This window comes from Copadichromis virginalis, linkage group LG18 (assembly GCF_057382275.1).
Source record: "Copadichromis virginalis isolate Kocher_CV1m ecotype Utaka linkage group LG18, C_Virginalis_male_GT1.1, whole genome shotgun sequence".
In the NCBI taxonomy this organism is placed as follows: Eukaryota; Metazoa; Chordata; class Actinopteri; order Cichliformes; family Cichlidae; genus Copadichromis; species Copadichromis virginalis.
Window position 1 is genome coordinate 7,219,114 of NC_140635.1, and position 16,771 is coordinate 7,235,884.

Sequence of the window (16,771 nt, forward strand, 5' to 3'; positions counted from 1 at the left end):
GTGAGTGGAGTGTGCTGCCCTTAAAATCTCTTGGCTAACTATTATCTACTGAATATCCAGAGAGGTGGTTAAGAATTGCACAAGGGCTTGTATTTATTAATTTGTTCATAATGCGGAGAACCCGGTAATAAAGCTATAGCAAAAGGAAATTTCCCCTCATTTGTTTTTCTATTGAGTATTCCTGCTATTTATTCTGTTTGGCAGTAAAATTCCCTTTTATTCCATCACCGTAATCTGAGTCTGAATCAACTTTATTGACCAAGTAAAAGGATTTAGGCTTTTTCTTCTCTTTCAGTGTAAGTAACAGGATAGACAACACACAATACTAACAATCAAAACATGTGTAACATGTGTGAGATGTTTATATTCATGGCACATGGTAGAGAGTTCGAAGATGTTGGAATAAATAAGATATGGATAACTAATTAATATATATATATATATATATATATATATATATATATATATATATATATATATATATATATATATATATTACTGTTTATAATATGTATAGAACATTATCCAGATAGCGATGCTTGTTTGGCACAAATTTAGCCCAAAGCAGAGGTTCTCTTGCGTGCCAGATTTGACCATGACTCATTGCACTGACTCTGAGGTAAGACTGGCTGCTTGACCAGGTTCAGTTTATATAGGCCAGATGTGAGGTGTGTACTGACATCTGGGTCACATCTCTCCCACAAAAAGCTTCCCCTAGTCTATGTCAAGTGCAGCTAATGACATTTGGGCCAAATCTGACACAAATGTCAGGTGCTCTGAGCTGTATGTGTGCAAAGACTCCCAGATTATGCACAAATGTGTCTTCTGAGTAATTATTCTTGTTCCTCACCCCAATCAGACTTCATAAACTTCCCTTTAATATAATTGCAGTTGTGACATTCTGTCTTTCAAGGCTAAAACAAAATGCCACTTTATCATCATTGCAGTGATGATCATCTACGCTCTGTGAGAGCTTATGAACATGAGTTGATTTGTGAGGAAGCATCACATTAACTGAGACTTTATTATCTTGTCTGTTGTTAACCCTAATTCCCTTTTTGCTTATCGATCTAACCACATTTTTCAGAGAAACTACTCAAGACTGACAGGGTTGTGGCTCCACAGTGCGAATCAACTTAATTTTACCACATTAAATTATAGAAAGGAGAGTAGTGTTTGAGAGTATCACAAGCCCAAACTTCCCATGAGGAGGTTACAAAGACACAGACATTTCAGAGTTTCACAGCACGCCTCAGTAACTCTGTGAGAAGCCGCCCTCCTTTGCTACCCACCCACCTTTTTCTTTGGCGTCGTGAACTTTGAGAGCCCTGGGAGAATCGGGGGGGAAACCTACCGAGAGTCAAGAAGGGAGGTTAGATAGAGGAGTGGCAGAGTGGGCAGCCCAGAGAATGCAGAAGTTGACTTCTAAACAGATGCAGTAATTCCATTTCCACCCTTTTAAATTTGGTATGCAGGGGGCCAGGGCGTAACCCTAAACCCACTATCGCTGTTGCACACAGAAGGGGGAGGCGCAGTCGACAGTTGGTGGCTGGGGCCACCGAGTCTATCGGCCTTGTTAATCAATACAGGTTCCACTCTGATAGACAGCGATTGGTGTAACCGATGCCCACCCTGCTATTTTGTTCCCTCTGGCAGGAGGAGCAGGCACCTGTTTCTTAAGACTTTCACCTGCAGTTCACAGCTCAGCTGGAGACGGCTGGCCCAGCGTGAGGCATCTGGATCAGCCCCAAAAAGTTCCTGCACATACATAAGAATGTCTGAGGAGTCTCATTTCTTCATGAGAAAATTGTCCCCCGTCCCCCCCCCCCCCCCCCCCCCCCCCGTTCAGACAAAGTGAATGTTGTTTTTGAAAGTAAAACCAGCTGCAAAAAGTATCATTTTTATATGGAAGTGAACCAAAATGAGACACTATTATGTGAAATTAATAGTAAAACAAATTCATTCAGGTTGTTTTTCTTGCTGTGTAAACAAATGTACTGTTTATGACCCTAACATTGATGGCTTTAAAGTAATAATCAATAAAATAATCAAAAGAATGAACAAAAACTGCATTACTTTTGCATTATACACACACACACACAATATCCTTCTATTGGACAGTTATGTATCGGAGTTTCAGGAGCGGGACCACGCCTCCAAACACGCTCCTTCCGGTTCTCATCTATATAGGTTCCCCCAGTTCTGCAAGCTGATCGTTCTCGTTTACGTGCCTCACCCTCCTTCCCCCTTTCAATTCTTTAACTTCTTGACTTCTATTTAGTACACAGGGATCTGCCAGGCCCGGGAGCCATCGCCAGTCCCCCTCGAGGCCTTCCCCAAACCGCAGCTCAATTCATGTCCAAGCATTCACCTTTACCTACTAAAACGCTGTCAAACCTAAAATGAGGACGTGGGCCCAGCTAGTGAATTAGCTTTTATTTGTTAACATACAGCATTCATCTAAGTTAGTGAAAAAAGAAAAATGAAAATGCTTCAAAGAAAAGCAATCAGGCCATTTCTGCCCACACCTGTTGGAGCAAGGACAGGTAAACATCCCACAAACTGGCGGTTGTGACTGTAGGCCTGAACGCTCCTCATTCTCTAACCTCTGAAAAAATCACAGCTCAGCATACACTTTGGTTTAAGATTATTCTCTTTGTCATTAGCTCTGATATGTTATTTATGCAGACGTGTGGAAAGAGTTGATGTGTTGCTATCAGCAGTTGATAGTTGCTTCTGGCCACATCGCAGTATGCACTTTGTCATTGTTTTCATATTTATGCATGCAATTGAACTGGAAGTAATATTCTTCTTGCTACTCCTCGGCAGTCTCAGACCATTCTGCTATTTTTCAACTCCTTCCACACAAAGTGAAGTCAGCTGATTACAGTGAGCAGGAAAAGGACTATTTGTTTTTGTTTCCTTTTTTCTGTCTGTCCATATTGCAGGTAAATGAAGTGCATGTAACTCAAGTCATGACTTGGGTTTTGAAAAGTTTTCTTAATGTGCAAATGTGCTGACACATTTGTAACTGGAAACACTTTAATATGCTGAAATATACTTTAAATTATTGTCTGAAGAGAGTTGAAGGTTAACTGGGAATTCAGGATGGATCCAGGGGAATTTGGCAAGAATATATTTTTATTTTGAAAAACCGCAATTATACCACTGACAGAATCCGATTAGTTCTGTGCATTCTTCCTTTAGAATAGAAGAACCTCTGTTTTTACGTGTTAGATAATCTGAGGGCTAGTTTTAAGTTCTTCTGTATGTTGCGAGGTTAACCTATACGTTTGGGATTAGATTGACTTAAAAGAAAAAAAATATGTATCTTATAAATAAAGCTGTGATAGAACAACAGCTATCCATATTTAGAAAGACATGTTTGTCTGATAATGGTAAATAAAAGCAGTTTTGCTCTTTTATTGATTTGATTAGAGGTTTTCTTATTGAGAGTTTAGCCAGAAACCACACAACCCCACACATTGGAGAATCCAAACCCAGCTGAAACAAGCAGCCTTTTGCAAATACTGGAGTTTGGGGCTAATTAGTTCTGATAAAACCTGTGGATTGGAAACACACTGCCTGTCTGCCAAACTGTCTCAGCTCCATTTGAAGCTGCTGAATCCAATAAGAAGTGTGAATGACTTTAATTAGTGCTATCACAATGCTGTATTTGCCCATGTTAGCTTATTCTCTTAGAGCTGAGCTCTGAAACTGTTTGCAAACACACACACACACACACACACTATCCTGTCTATTAGGCCTGTGGTGTGTTGCAGTAATCGCTGGCCCAGCATGATCTTACTGAAACATTGGCACCAGCATTAAGACAAACAGCCCCCTCCCTTTCAAACAAGATGACCCCCTGCTGTGCGCTAACAAGACTATAGCAACCACCCTTACCACACACATTTTCCCCGTAGTAGTTATCCTACATGCAAGAAGACACATGCAAATGTGCATGTACAAACATTTTCATGTAGGCCACAGAAACATATTTACATTGTAAGATATAAGGGCAGGAGTTTTTTCATTGCACTGGATTGTGTCTAAATGACAGACGGCATCAAAAAGGAGTGTTTCCTTGTGGCCTTCACAACCATTTGTTTACAGAAGATTAGTGAAATTAATTTTATCAAGCTCATCTTCAATGTGAACCAGGAGTTTTGCATGCAAAACTGAGTTTATACTGGTTTCCAATTAAAAACCAGAGAAACTAGTTTGTCCATGTGGCTTTAAACAGCGAATGAGCAAAACTGTTTTCTCTTTAGATTTAGACAAGTTAAAATTTGAATGGATCAGGCACTGATGATTGGGAATATGCTGTATCATCAGCAGCAATGACAGCTCTTTTTTCCTACTTGTATAGGTTGGGACTGGAAGATGTTTGATCCACTGATTAACTTGAAAGATTGTCAATGAAAACCAGCTAAAGTACAGAGCAGGCTTCACTGGGGGAAGACAGCCATATTTTTTTGTTTAATTCATTAATTTGACAACATTAATGAACCGAGAAATCCTGTGAAATTAGTCAAAAAGCTAATTTTCAGAAACTGCCCAGATATTAAAGTAGCATTCTTAAATTCTAACTTAAGAGCTGTGACAGAATAAAGTGATCTGGTGTTGTGTAGGTACAAGATGTAATATTTCCATCCTCTGCAGATGAATCCTGTGAGTCTGCTGAGAATCTGATTTGCTTACTATTTTGGTAATGGCAATCACTACAGCACTGGATGCTCCTTATCATTTGAAGGTAGACGTTATAAATTCAGTAGAAAAAACAGCTAACATTTTAGTTTTCTCCTTCATTTCATGTTGCATTTTTGAGAAAATGAATGATTGAGTCAAGTGTTTTGACCTACAACCCACCACCAAGAGAACAGGCACTAATGTATTAAGTCCACACCCTAATTAGTTCATTTGTATCCTATTAGTTGGCTGTCTGCATTCCTATTTACATTCCTGCATAATGTATTTATTTTTTGATAACTTTTCCTTGTTTGTAAAGGGCGCTGTGACTCTGCGTCTGTGTGTGTCTCTTGGGGGAGTGCAAACAAGGGCAAAGTGATTATAACCCTTCCACCAGGGTGAACATTTTAAACAAACACCTATAGAAGGAAGTCTTGATTGACTTGACTTACTCTTCCTCTCCGCCCAGGCTGAGGGAGTGTCCTCTTCCAGCTCGTATAAAGCCAAATGCTCCCGTGTGTTACAGAGCATGCAGGCAGAGACGCGGTGCTGCACCGACACAAAGGAGTGAGAGAGAGAGAGGGAGGGTAGACTGGAAGTATCCACAGATTTTCAGAAAGTAAAACGCCTGTGTTGGATATCACACGTACTAAACATACTCGCAAACTGCGTGCGCATTAGCATGAGTTTGGCACTTCTCCTGGATTAACTGGACTTGCAGCCTGCTTGCAAAAAGCAAGTTCGCTCTGACTTTGGAGGACAAAACGCGCACAGAAAACAACGATGGATAGGAGCAGCCCGGGATGGTGCGTGCTGTTAACCCTGGTTCTGCACGGAACGCGCTGCTTGGCTGCCAAAGAGCTCCAGTGCCAGGAGATCTCCGTACCTCTGTGCAAAGGCATCGGCTACAACTACACCTACATGCCCAACCAGTTCAAACACGACACGCAGGACGAAGCCGGCCTGGAAGTGCACCAGTTCTGGCCGCTGGTGGAAATAAAGTGTTCCCCCGACTTGCGCTTCTTCCTCTGCAGTATGTACACACCGATCTGCCTTGAAGACTACAAGAAACCGCTGCCACCGTGCAGGAGTGTGTGTGAGCGGGCCAAAGCTGGATGTGCGCCGCTCATGAGACAGTACGGCTTCCCGTGGCCAGACCGGATGAGATGCGACCTGCTGCCCGAACAAGGCAACCAGGACACGCTGTGCATGGACTACAACCGCAGCCAGACCACCACTGTCTCTCCTGTGGTGGCGAAGCCAACCAACCGACCCTTAAAGCCGTACAACACCAAGAAGAAGAGCGGCTATGGTCGTGGGATCCCCGGTAAGCACAAACCAGCAGCGTCTACGTGTGAAACGGGATGCTTCTGCCGTGCGCCCATGGTGCCCGTTACCAGCGACAGCCACCCTCTGCACAACCGCGTTAAAACTGGACAGATCTTGAACTGTGCCATTCCGTGCCACAACCCTTACTTTACACCAGAAGAGAGGACTTTTACTGCCTTTTGGATCGGCCTGTGGTCGGTTCTGTGTTTCATCTCCACTTTTGCAACTGTGGCGACCTTTTTAATTGATATGGAGAGGTTTAAGTACCCGGAGCGCCCCATCATATTCCTCTCCGCCTGCTACATGTTCGTGTCAGTTGGATATATTGTCAGACTGATCGCTGGACACGAAGAAGTTGCCTGCAATAGAGAAAACGGCGGAGAATACATTCACTATGAAACCACTGGTCCTGCTCTTTGTACCATCGTTTTTCTGCTGATCTACTTCTTTGGCATGGCCAGCTCGATCTGGTGGGTGATTCTGTCCCTCACTTGGTTTCTCGCTGCAGGTATGAAGTGGGGTAACGAGGCAATAGCCAGTTACTCACAGTACTTTCATTTAGCCGCCTGGCTCATTCCCAGCATGAAGTCCATCGCGGTTCTGGCTCTGAGCTCAGTGGACGGGGACTCCGTAGCCGGGATTTGCTATGTAGGCAACCAGAATTTGGACAACTTGCGGGGCTTTGTGTTGGCACCGCTGGTTATCTACCTGTTCATCGGTACCATGTTTCTGCTGGCCGGCTTCGTCTCGCTGTTCAGGATCAGGAGTGTTATCAAACAAGGAGGCACAAAAACTGATAAACTGGAGAGGCTGATGATCAGGATAGGAGTTTTCACTGTTTTATATACAGTCCCGGCCACTGTCATAGTGGCGTGTTACTTTTACGAGCAGCATAACAGGCAGACGTGGGAAATTACGCACAACTGTACGTGCATGACGGACCCGAACAGGCAGAGGCCAGACTATGCTGTGTTTATGCTGAAATACTTCATGTGCCTCCTGGTGGGTATCACGTCGGGAGCTTGGATCTGGTCCGGGAAGACCTTGGACTCCTGGAGGACTTTTTGCACGCGGTGCTGCTGGGGTAGTAAAGCCTCAGCGGGCTCCATGTACAGTGACGTGAGCACTGGACTGACCTGGAGGTCTGGGACGGCCAGTTCCGTCTCCTGCCCCAAACAGATGCCACTTTCCCGGGTTTGATCAGGTGGATTGGACGCCCAGTTGCCCAATCTCATGTCATTTGACACTAAAGACTTAAAACCAGCTTTCTGGGGGCAATGTGTCATAGAGAATGATTTGTTTTGTTTTTAATGGGTAAATTATTAAACGTCAGTCCCCAAACTGCTAGTTAAAGTCAAGCTTTGTTCCTGAGCACTCCCCTAATGTGAAAGTTTAATGGATTTATGCTCCGGTTTGCTTATAAAACTTAGATCAGTTAGACTTATGGAAAGTGCTCTTCCCTTGCCTTCTTCCAGTGACGTCCAGGGGTTTTGAATAGAGGGTTTGAGAGGGGGAGGGGTGACTAATTGTGTTGGGATTGTCCATCAGCGTGTTGTAATTAGCACATTAATGAGCGCCTAATGGCTTCTCTTTAAATAATGAGACTGCCAGCAGCAGAACAATGTACCTGGCACGAAGAATGCAGAGTCTTATCTGGGCTTAATTGAATGCACACAGCTGACAAGATCCCCCTTGTCGATAGGTTATGTGGTATATCTGAGTATCTCCTTATTCTCACTGCAAAGAGCCGCTGTGTCTTAAACACAATATTCACAATGAGACTGTTCTGCTAGAAATGAGGCCATTGCTGGGCTGTTTTGTCTACAAGATGGATTTATGCGTACATTAATCAATGCCTTAATACTGCCTCGTACGGGTTGCATTTGCGCATAAAGTGTATTTATATAATTATTGGTGTACATACATTGTACATTTGTACATTGAATTTTACGAGACTGTAAATATATATAATTTCCATTTTGATAGAAGATTTTATTTTGAGAATAAAACAACTTTTATTGAACGTTTACTCATGTTTCCTGGTTATTCTCAATACTTGTTTCTCCTGGAATCTGACACTGTCAAACTGTGTATTTCTAAGTTTTTGTTTTTAAGTTGTTGATGCAATTCATGCCTTGAAGCAGCATCTCAGTATTCAGACTAATGAGCAGAGTGCGCAAGGTGCTAAAGTCTCAGCATCTCTGTGCGCAATGGCTGAACTATGACAGCTGTAGTTTCATTTATATTTAACTAAAACATGTAAATTGCTTTTGTAGTCACGTGGGATAAGCTCTATTAAGCGTCCCTGGTGCTGCAGATTTACATGCTGTGAGACGAGGAGAACAATATCGGCACGGCAATGGTGAAACTACAGGTGGTCTTCTTAGTTTAAAGCCCCCTGCGCTTAAGATTTGTTATTAACTGTTGACTTCTGTTCTCTGTCGAGCTTAATGTCTCACATTTTACTTTATCCCACATAGATCGCCCAGTCTTCAGTTATTCGTTTTTGGAACAGCGGTAGTGGAAGAGGGACATTTGTTATTCCCGGTGTTATTTTTGGTTTGGCCATCAGAAGTTAAAGAAGAAACCGTCTGTTAAGCCAGGACAAAAAATGCTTATTATAAGAGGTTTAAGCTGAAGGCTCCCATAACTCTTAATAAGATGGATCATTTACAAATGTGATGACCGAGGCTTCTAATTAAGACGTCAGAGAGGAGAGACAGATTTGAAACTCTCTCCATCGTGATCACGTCTCTGCAGTGTGTGGTCCGCTTATCCTGTTGAACATCATCACCCCATTGTGGTTCTATTTGTGTCCATAATTTGGAAAAGGAAAAAAATGATTCCTGTTCTCCAGCATGATAAATCCACACGCTATTCATAAACTCAAATGTTACAGCAAAACCTTATGTGTTCAAAATTGGGGGGGAAATTGTACTTCGCTAAGAACGAGGGAAACGATAATAAAATGCCGCCATCTTCTGGTCAAATTATTAAAAGCTGTCAGCCATCAGTGACTCACAAAGCACAAAACTAACAGTAGCAGCTACAAATTAGTTTAATTTAACATAAAGCCTGAAAAACGTTCGTTTAATCTGAGAGTATGAAGATAAGGCTCAACTCTTATGTAAGATAATGCCTCTAAAAACAATCTGTCATCTTAATGAAGATCCTTTCAAAAATTTCCATTTCCTTTTTCCCCAAACACTCCCAGTTAAAGCTGTAAAGTTTCCATAATCACAAATCATATGGAAAATTAAATTAAATACATATTTTACGAATTTTCAAATCAAAAATAAGGAGAACAGTTGTCTTCACCTATTAAGTGGTCAGTGATTTATTTATTATTTTTTTGTGAATAGGTGTTTATTCTGTTTATGGGGTTTGTTTTATTACTATTTTTAGGTAAACATATGGACATTTCTGACTCCAACATTAAATGTCTTTTAAGTGACCTGATTCTGTCTGCACACAGGGCATCAGTTCGAATCACTTATTTCCTACAGAGGCCATTTTGACATGTTTCAATTTGTCTCAGAACAAATTGCTCTGCCACTACTTGTTAGGCATGAGACAAGTTTGCTTCCTCTTCCCGTGGTGTGTGTATATTTGTGTTGTGGCAGGGGGGTTGGGCATGCTCCCTTAAGCCCACAAGCAAAAAAATCAACAGAGGAAATGGGTCAAGAGGTCGTGCCCGATCCATCTCCTTCTAACATAAACAAGACGCTGACTTGCCAGTTCAGCTCATCACAGCCAGATCCTATTGGTAAAACCCAGAGAGCCCAACTCGTCTTAGTTTCCTCCAATTAGGATCTTCGTGAATGCAGTCTTTGTATAATGACCTAATTCGATGTCAAACTGACTGGTTGGGAATAAATCATGTTAAGATGTCTGAATGGCTTATATGGGCTGTTAAAGGTCACATAGCAATAGGAACCTTTAATTTCATAGAGTATACAGAGCTGGGGGGAGAGCATTTAGCTTTCATTATCAACCATTGTCATGTCAGGGCTGATTTACAATGCAGTCTTAAGCAAACAGTGCTAACTGACAGGTCTGTGATGGACTGAGGACCTCACTGCTTTCTGTCTCGGAGCATGCTAGAACAAATGCCACATTACTCTGAAAAGAAGTGTTTAAGGAAAATGAATGACTTAAAAATAATAATAAATAGCTGCATGAGAAGTTTGACAAGCCAATGTGGCCAAATGAAAACCTGCTTTCTAAGCTCTACAGTGTCATAAAATTAGCCCACTGATATTCTAATAAGCTTATAAGAAATAATTTTTAATACCACTAGGTAAAAGTGAATGTTTTTTTATTTATCTGTGTAGTTTTTGACAGGATTACATAAATGCTATTAAGACCCATCAAGTTTACTCTACCTGCATTTTTAAAATCGCAAATGCCTACATGTCAAGTTATGCGAGGTGAAGGGTGCAGAGGTCACAGGTCAGAGGTCATATTTGTCTGGCATGCAGGGGCAAAAAGATCAGCCCACTAAATAATTATTAGCTGTAACTTGATCGCTTTGGACATATCTGATTGTGCAGAATGGATTCCTCCAGTAAATGTCTTAATGATTAAAACATCCACTTTGTTTTAGATGTTTTTAATTCTTAATTTTATTTTCATTTTTCTTACAAGCAGGGACAGAGTGAGCAAAGATTATCTTTCACTTGAAAATCAGAGTTATGACCAGGGTTAATAGAATATGATTGATGTGGGCATTTGCCGTAAAGTTTATGGTTCATTTAAAAAGTGTAGGTGCTAGCACTTTTGAATCTCTAATACAAACATGAATCCAAAACAGAGTCCAAGATGCAGAGTAACAAACAATGCAAATGGCAAGATAACACAGAGGGAAAGAGGCAGGCAGGAAATCAGTACGATGCAACAAGGGAACACAGGTAAGAGAAGGTTACTTATACACATAAGGGGATGAGAGAGGTGGAGAAAACCAGAACATGGGAACACCAGACACCAGGAATCTGAAAATGCAGGATTACAAGTGTAAAAAATAAAAAAAAATAAAAAAAAACTCAACCTACAACAGAGATAAAACAAAAGGGTTGAAATAATAAATAAAACGCAAACTTGGGAAACAAACTGAAGATTTTTTAATAATAAACAGGATTCAAAATGACATGACAAATAACGCTTTAGTAAGACACTAGAAAAGGGGCTTCTAAGTGTTTATGCTTTAGAAGAAATGATAATTGCATCAAGGTCCTTTTTAATGATGTACATAAAGCATAAGCTTTGCTCACAGCACAAGCCAGGGAAATGCTGGCTGAAACATTTTCTCCTTTTCAAAAAGATTTTCATGTGTTTGCTGAAATTAATTCGTGAGCTTTTTTTTAAGCTAATCTGCAGACAAGAAGCCACAGCTACTGTAAGAAAACACCTGAAAGCTATTCAACATTTCTTCACATAGGCTCGTTGTGTCTCTCTCTCTCTCTCTCTTATTTATTTATTTATTTATTTACGCTCCAATCCCTGTATCAAGAACATCAAAGGGGGCATGATAGATTTTCTCTTTCTCTGTATAGTCATCAGGGACAACCTTATCCTCCCATTCATCTCAGCTACGTCCTCATAGGTGAGAAGGGTGCTGAGGGATCAATATTTTTGATGCCTCTGACATCTTCTCTGATGTGCTGCTGTGGTCAATGTTGAGTTTTCCCTCTTACTTCTCAATCTCCTCCGTCTGTCACCCATGAGATCCGACCGCGTTATAACACCGGAGGCGCTCGCAGGTTGATGCGTCAACTCCAGCTGAGGATCGATGAGAAGTCTAAGTGTCAACTCTTAATTCTCTGCTTTGTACTGATATACAACACAGACTCCACAAAAGAAGAACTTGGTTTCAGAATTAAACATTTAACAATGAATGAAATATGCATTTATTTTTTTATTAAAAAATGGAAACTGACCAGAGCTTTAATCAAAGAAATAATGGATCACACTTACATGGAAATGTAAGCATTAGTTATGTTTTATCAATCATTACAGTCTTGTATATGATTTACTTTTATAGGTGTTGAACTAAATTGAACTGAGTTGAGTTAAAAAATTGAATTGACGCTCACTCCTTTCTGTCCTGTTGGCTGTGTTTCTCCTTTCTTGACCAGAAGGTGGCAGTAAAAGCAGTAATCAGCAAACTATTAAAGAAAATCATTGAGCTGTAATTATTAAATAATCACCCATGACATTGAACCCAAAACCAGAAGTATATAAAGACATTAATGGGTTTCCATTGATAAAGTTCTGTGCATGGCTTCCCTGATTTGGTTGAGAAGAAATTCATTGACTGCAAAGTTCATAATGACAGTGTCCATGCTGTTGGGCCTGAGTGAGAATAATTGTGTGCAGCGAGGTTCCTAAATCTGGAGAAATGCCTACAGTACGGAAATAAGAGATGTCCAGCTATCACATATCAGCATAATGCATAGATGTCCACATACTTTTGCTTTAATCACATTTTTATGGAGTTTTAGACACTTCTGTAAAAGGTTCTGTGTGTAAACATCTTTTAATTAGCTGGTCTGACCTGTGAAGCAACACCAGTGACAGTGCAGTCCTTTGTCAGAGCACCCAGCTGATGACGTGCCAGCCTCCTAATACTGCTTTGTGTTTTAGCAGTCCAAAATAGCACAGCAGGACAATGAGAAGAGCACGAGGCATGTGTCAAGGAGTCATGCAACACTGTAGGTGCTCTATTGTTTTGTTCACAGTCACTGATTTAAACAGACTGAGCTCAGTAATTACATAGAACTACTGCATGACAATGGACAGTAAATGTTTCTTTGAATTTAAAATAGTGGTTCGCACTGTTGCTTCACAGCAAGAAGGTCCTGGGTTCAAATCCACAGAAAGGATGAGGCCTTTGCGTGTGGGTACTCCAGCTTCTAGGAGTTTAGGATAACTGGTGACTCTAAATTGCCCATAGGCGTGAATGTGAGTGCCCCTCTGTGTTGGCGCTGTGGCAGACTGGCAACGTGTCCAGGGTGTACCCTGCTTCTTGTCCTATGGGGCTGGGATAGGCTGCCAATCTGAATTAGATGAGCAAATAAAGATGGATGGAAAGTCATCAAAGTATTGTTTTTCTGCACAAGTTTAGATATTTATATGGCGGAAATGTCACATAACTGTGTTTAAAAATGACTTCACACAGAAATTGTCTAAGTGCACAAAGAAACCAACAGTTCTTACTGTGAGACAAATAATAAAAGACGCACAACAAATAATCAGTTACTCACGGGAGAGAGTAGATTACTCAAATGATGAAACAACAGCAATGTAAAGCCTGACATTCACAGAAAACATTCATCAACTGCCCATCAACTACTCCTGTACTCTGTTGATGTTCTCCTTCATTAGAAACAAACTGTGCGCCTTTACTGTCAGAAAAAAGCAAAGAATAGATCTAATGTGTCATGACGGCATTATTTCATCTTTTTAGCAGCAGCACTCCCGGACCTGCACGTTAAAATGTAAAAGTTTGCTTTGCATGTTGAGCTGATCTTGTTTGCTGGAGGTGACTAGGCTGAAGTCTGATGTAACCTGAGCAGGGTTAGCTTAAGTCAGGTCATGGCTAGGTCATCAGCTGGTCATATGAGAGGTCAGAAGTCAGGTTGGTGTGCATTGGTTGTGGCTGCTAGACGTACTGCGAGACACAGTAATCCAGACACAGTAATCCAGACAACAGCTGAGCACTGTTACCGCTACTTTATTAAGGTCAGCCTCGATGAAGCAGTCGGGGATTTTTTCCTTACTTATTTTGAACGCCTCCTTTTCTCATAATGAAACAAAAATAGCTCAGGGTGTAAAATTAAACATGCTCAGACCTGCCATGACTGTTTCATAGTGTTAACAGTGAATTTTGTCGTATCAAGATGGCTTTGATTCTTAGAATTTAGCTTTTTTTTTCGTCATGAAAAAAATGTATTTATTTGTAATATGTAGCTGCTCAACATGTAACATTTGACATGCTGAAATACAAAATCTGCACTGTGTGTTTTAAAGCAGCATTAAATGATTTTGAGCCACTTGGAGGAAATTGAAGAAAATGTAAAGCAAAACTCTGACACATTATGTTCTTTTAATGTTGGCATGATGTACATGTTAGTTAGCATTTGTGTTTACATGTATAGAGAAGCACTACAGCATGGTTAGGACCGTTTTCCTTCTCCTTTTAGCTCTGGTGTTAATCTCCAACAATATCTGTATTCATTAGTAGAAAAACAACTTTAGGTTTCTAGCTGGTAACTTTATTTTTCTGCAAAATTAAAAGGATAAACACATTTTATGAGAGTGGAGTGGTCATCAAATCAAAACAACATGCTAAAAGATAATAAAGTTCTGTAGAGCTGGAGGAAGCTGCAGGGCTCTCGCTATGAGGTCCCTATTTCAGAATTTACAGTATTTTATCAACTGTAAATTTTATTAGTCCATAATTCCCAGAACTTCCTGGTAAAGAAGAATTTATTTATTCACATCTAACAAAATATTTGGTTTTGTTAATGAGGTAAATGTGTGTGCAGGGCCAATAATGAACAGCCACGGTCAGCCAATTAGACCCATGCTCTCTTGTCTTGAGAGCCGTCGTTACGGCACTGCCGGATTGGTGTTGCTCTGGGGTTCGTTGGTGATTCCTTGTCTGTTTGAGAGAACAGTGGAGGTTTTAAGTGGTGCTGAGGGGCAAAGTGAGATGACACTGATGTGCTTGTGGGTGACCGAGGCTTCACTTCTTTGCCATCTGTATTTTCTGGCCTCTTGTCATTAGCTGCACTAGTTCTAACCGTGGTCCCAACACTCGCCTTCATTTGAAAAAGTCCACTATTTGCCACAACTCCATCAGCAGGTTTTTCATCTCTGAGGCCATTCACCTTTGAGCTTCCACTTGGGCTGGATCGTCTGGTTAAAAGAATATCAGTGTCTTCTGTCACAGTTGCCACTCTAAACATGCTGTTTTGCTCTCTATTACTTATCTCCTCCATCAGCATCTCCCTCTTCCTCCTCCACCTCAGCATTGCTTTCACAGAGTTCACCAAATCAACCAAACTTAACAGGACTGATAAAAACGCAACGCAGAGCATGAAGTTGAGCATTAAGTTCTTTTCTGTTGGTCTGGATATGTAGCATTCAACTCCAGATGTGCAGGGAGCCTCATAACAGAGGAAACTCTTAGGAATCGACAAACCAAAGAGAAAGAACTGGGCTGCGCTAAAAATAGCTTCTAGAAGAATTCGTAGAATTATAACTATGAAGTAAGCGCCGTAGAAGCGTGGCGCTCCCACGCATGACCTCCCAAGTGGGAGGTCATGAAGCAGGGCTTTATGCGAGGACGACTCTCTCGAGGATTCTGAATTCTCGCTGCAAGGCGAGCCTCCTCGACTCCTGCCCCAGTAGAAACCTCCAAAATAGGGACATGACAAAACTTTGTGCATGATGTAGGTGGCAAACATCAAATGGGGAAGACCGAGAAGAGTAAGGTGGAAGAGCCAGAGACGGAGGACAGAGACGGGAGCAAATAGATCAAAGCACACGTTAGAGCAGCCTGGCTGCATGGTGTTACAGTTAAATCTGTCCTGTTCGTCACTAAAGAGCGTGAAGCCAGCCAGGAGGAGGACAAGCAGACGGAAAACCAACATCAGTACCCACCAGGTTTTGCCTGTAATGAAGATGGTGAATATGTCTGAATATGTGCTACCAAATCTTTTCAATGCCTAATAAGAAGCTGTATTTTTTAAGTAAAGTTAAATACAGCTAAATAAGCATATAATGTATTAATGTTAGTAATTTAAAAATAATAGCAACAGTAAATTGTCACAGGAAATCCTTTTGTCGTGTTAGAGTGATAAATCATTATAAAGCACCCGCTTATACACAAATAATTCATGAAAACGTTTTAATGATTTCACTCGTTAATTTGAATATTCTGCCACACCGACTTACCAATAAAGGACACATTTTGATTTATAGTGATGAAGAATATCTCTTTTGCCCCCATCATCCTCATTCAACGCCTCTTTTAAACTGGCAAGTCCGACTTCTGATGATGTTTCGAGGTGATGTCCCCCGAGTTGCTCTCTCCTTTAACTTGCTTCTAAAATCACAATGCTGATCGTCAGCGCTTCCCACTAAACACACTGACCTCTAACGCGCTGATAGTGCCTCTTACCCTGTCTGCAGAGCACAGGACCTGCGGAGAGAGCTATTCTTACCGTGCTGCCATCAAAGCATTGTTGGGATGTCTAGGTACAAGTCAACTTTACTGGAAACTGGCCGTCACACTCACACATGGCCAGGTTTGTTAACTGTTAATCATCCGCTAAAGTGAAACAGGCAGTCACACCACAAAATAATTAATTTGATACTAATTAGATAACACCAGAAGCATAATTATAACATGACCATAAAAACATAAAAAATTATTAAAGGACAACGACTTATCAAACGAGAATATTTTGTTTTAATTAAAAACACAAATCAGTCACATCCATAAATAACTTAAATTTAACCTGTTTCAGTTTTTGAACTCTTTACACACTGTACAAAGTTAATTTCCAAAATAACTACACTATATTTCTATATTTTACTGCTTTAGCGTTGAGACACTGAGGTGAAAAGAAACATGGAAAAATTCATATCTTGCCCAAATGAGAAAAACCAAATTACAAAACAAAGTTTTTAAAGGTGAGTGGAAATTTAAAGATTAAGCAGTAGTACTAGCTTGTCATGATTA

At 40.8% G+C, this 16,771-nt stretch overlaps 1 protein-coding gene and 1 pseudogene across 1 annotated transcript; one reads left to right on the forward strand and one right to left on the reverse strand.

The window, feature by feature from the left end:
- The first annotated feature begins 5,231 nt into the window (after positions 1-5,231).
- Positions 5,232-8,050, forward strand: LOC146687168 (frizzled-8 pseudogene; annotated as a pseudogene).
- A 6,547-nt stretch (positions 8,051-14,597) lies between these two features.
- Positions 14,598-16,276, reverse strand: LOC146687169 (gap junction delta-4 protein-like). The gene is made up of 2 exons (XM_085439502.1): positions 15,982-16,276; positions 14,598-15,697 (listed from the first exon to the last, which is right to left on the reverse strand). Exons 1-2 carry the CDS (start codon positions 16,043-16,045, stop codon positions 14,598-14,600), a joined length of 1,164 nt encoding a protein of 387 aa, XP_085295628.1. The 5' UTR covers positions 16,046-16,276.
- Positions 16,277-16,771: the final 495 nt, after the last annotated feature.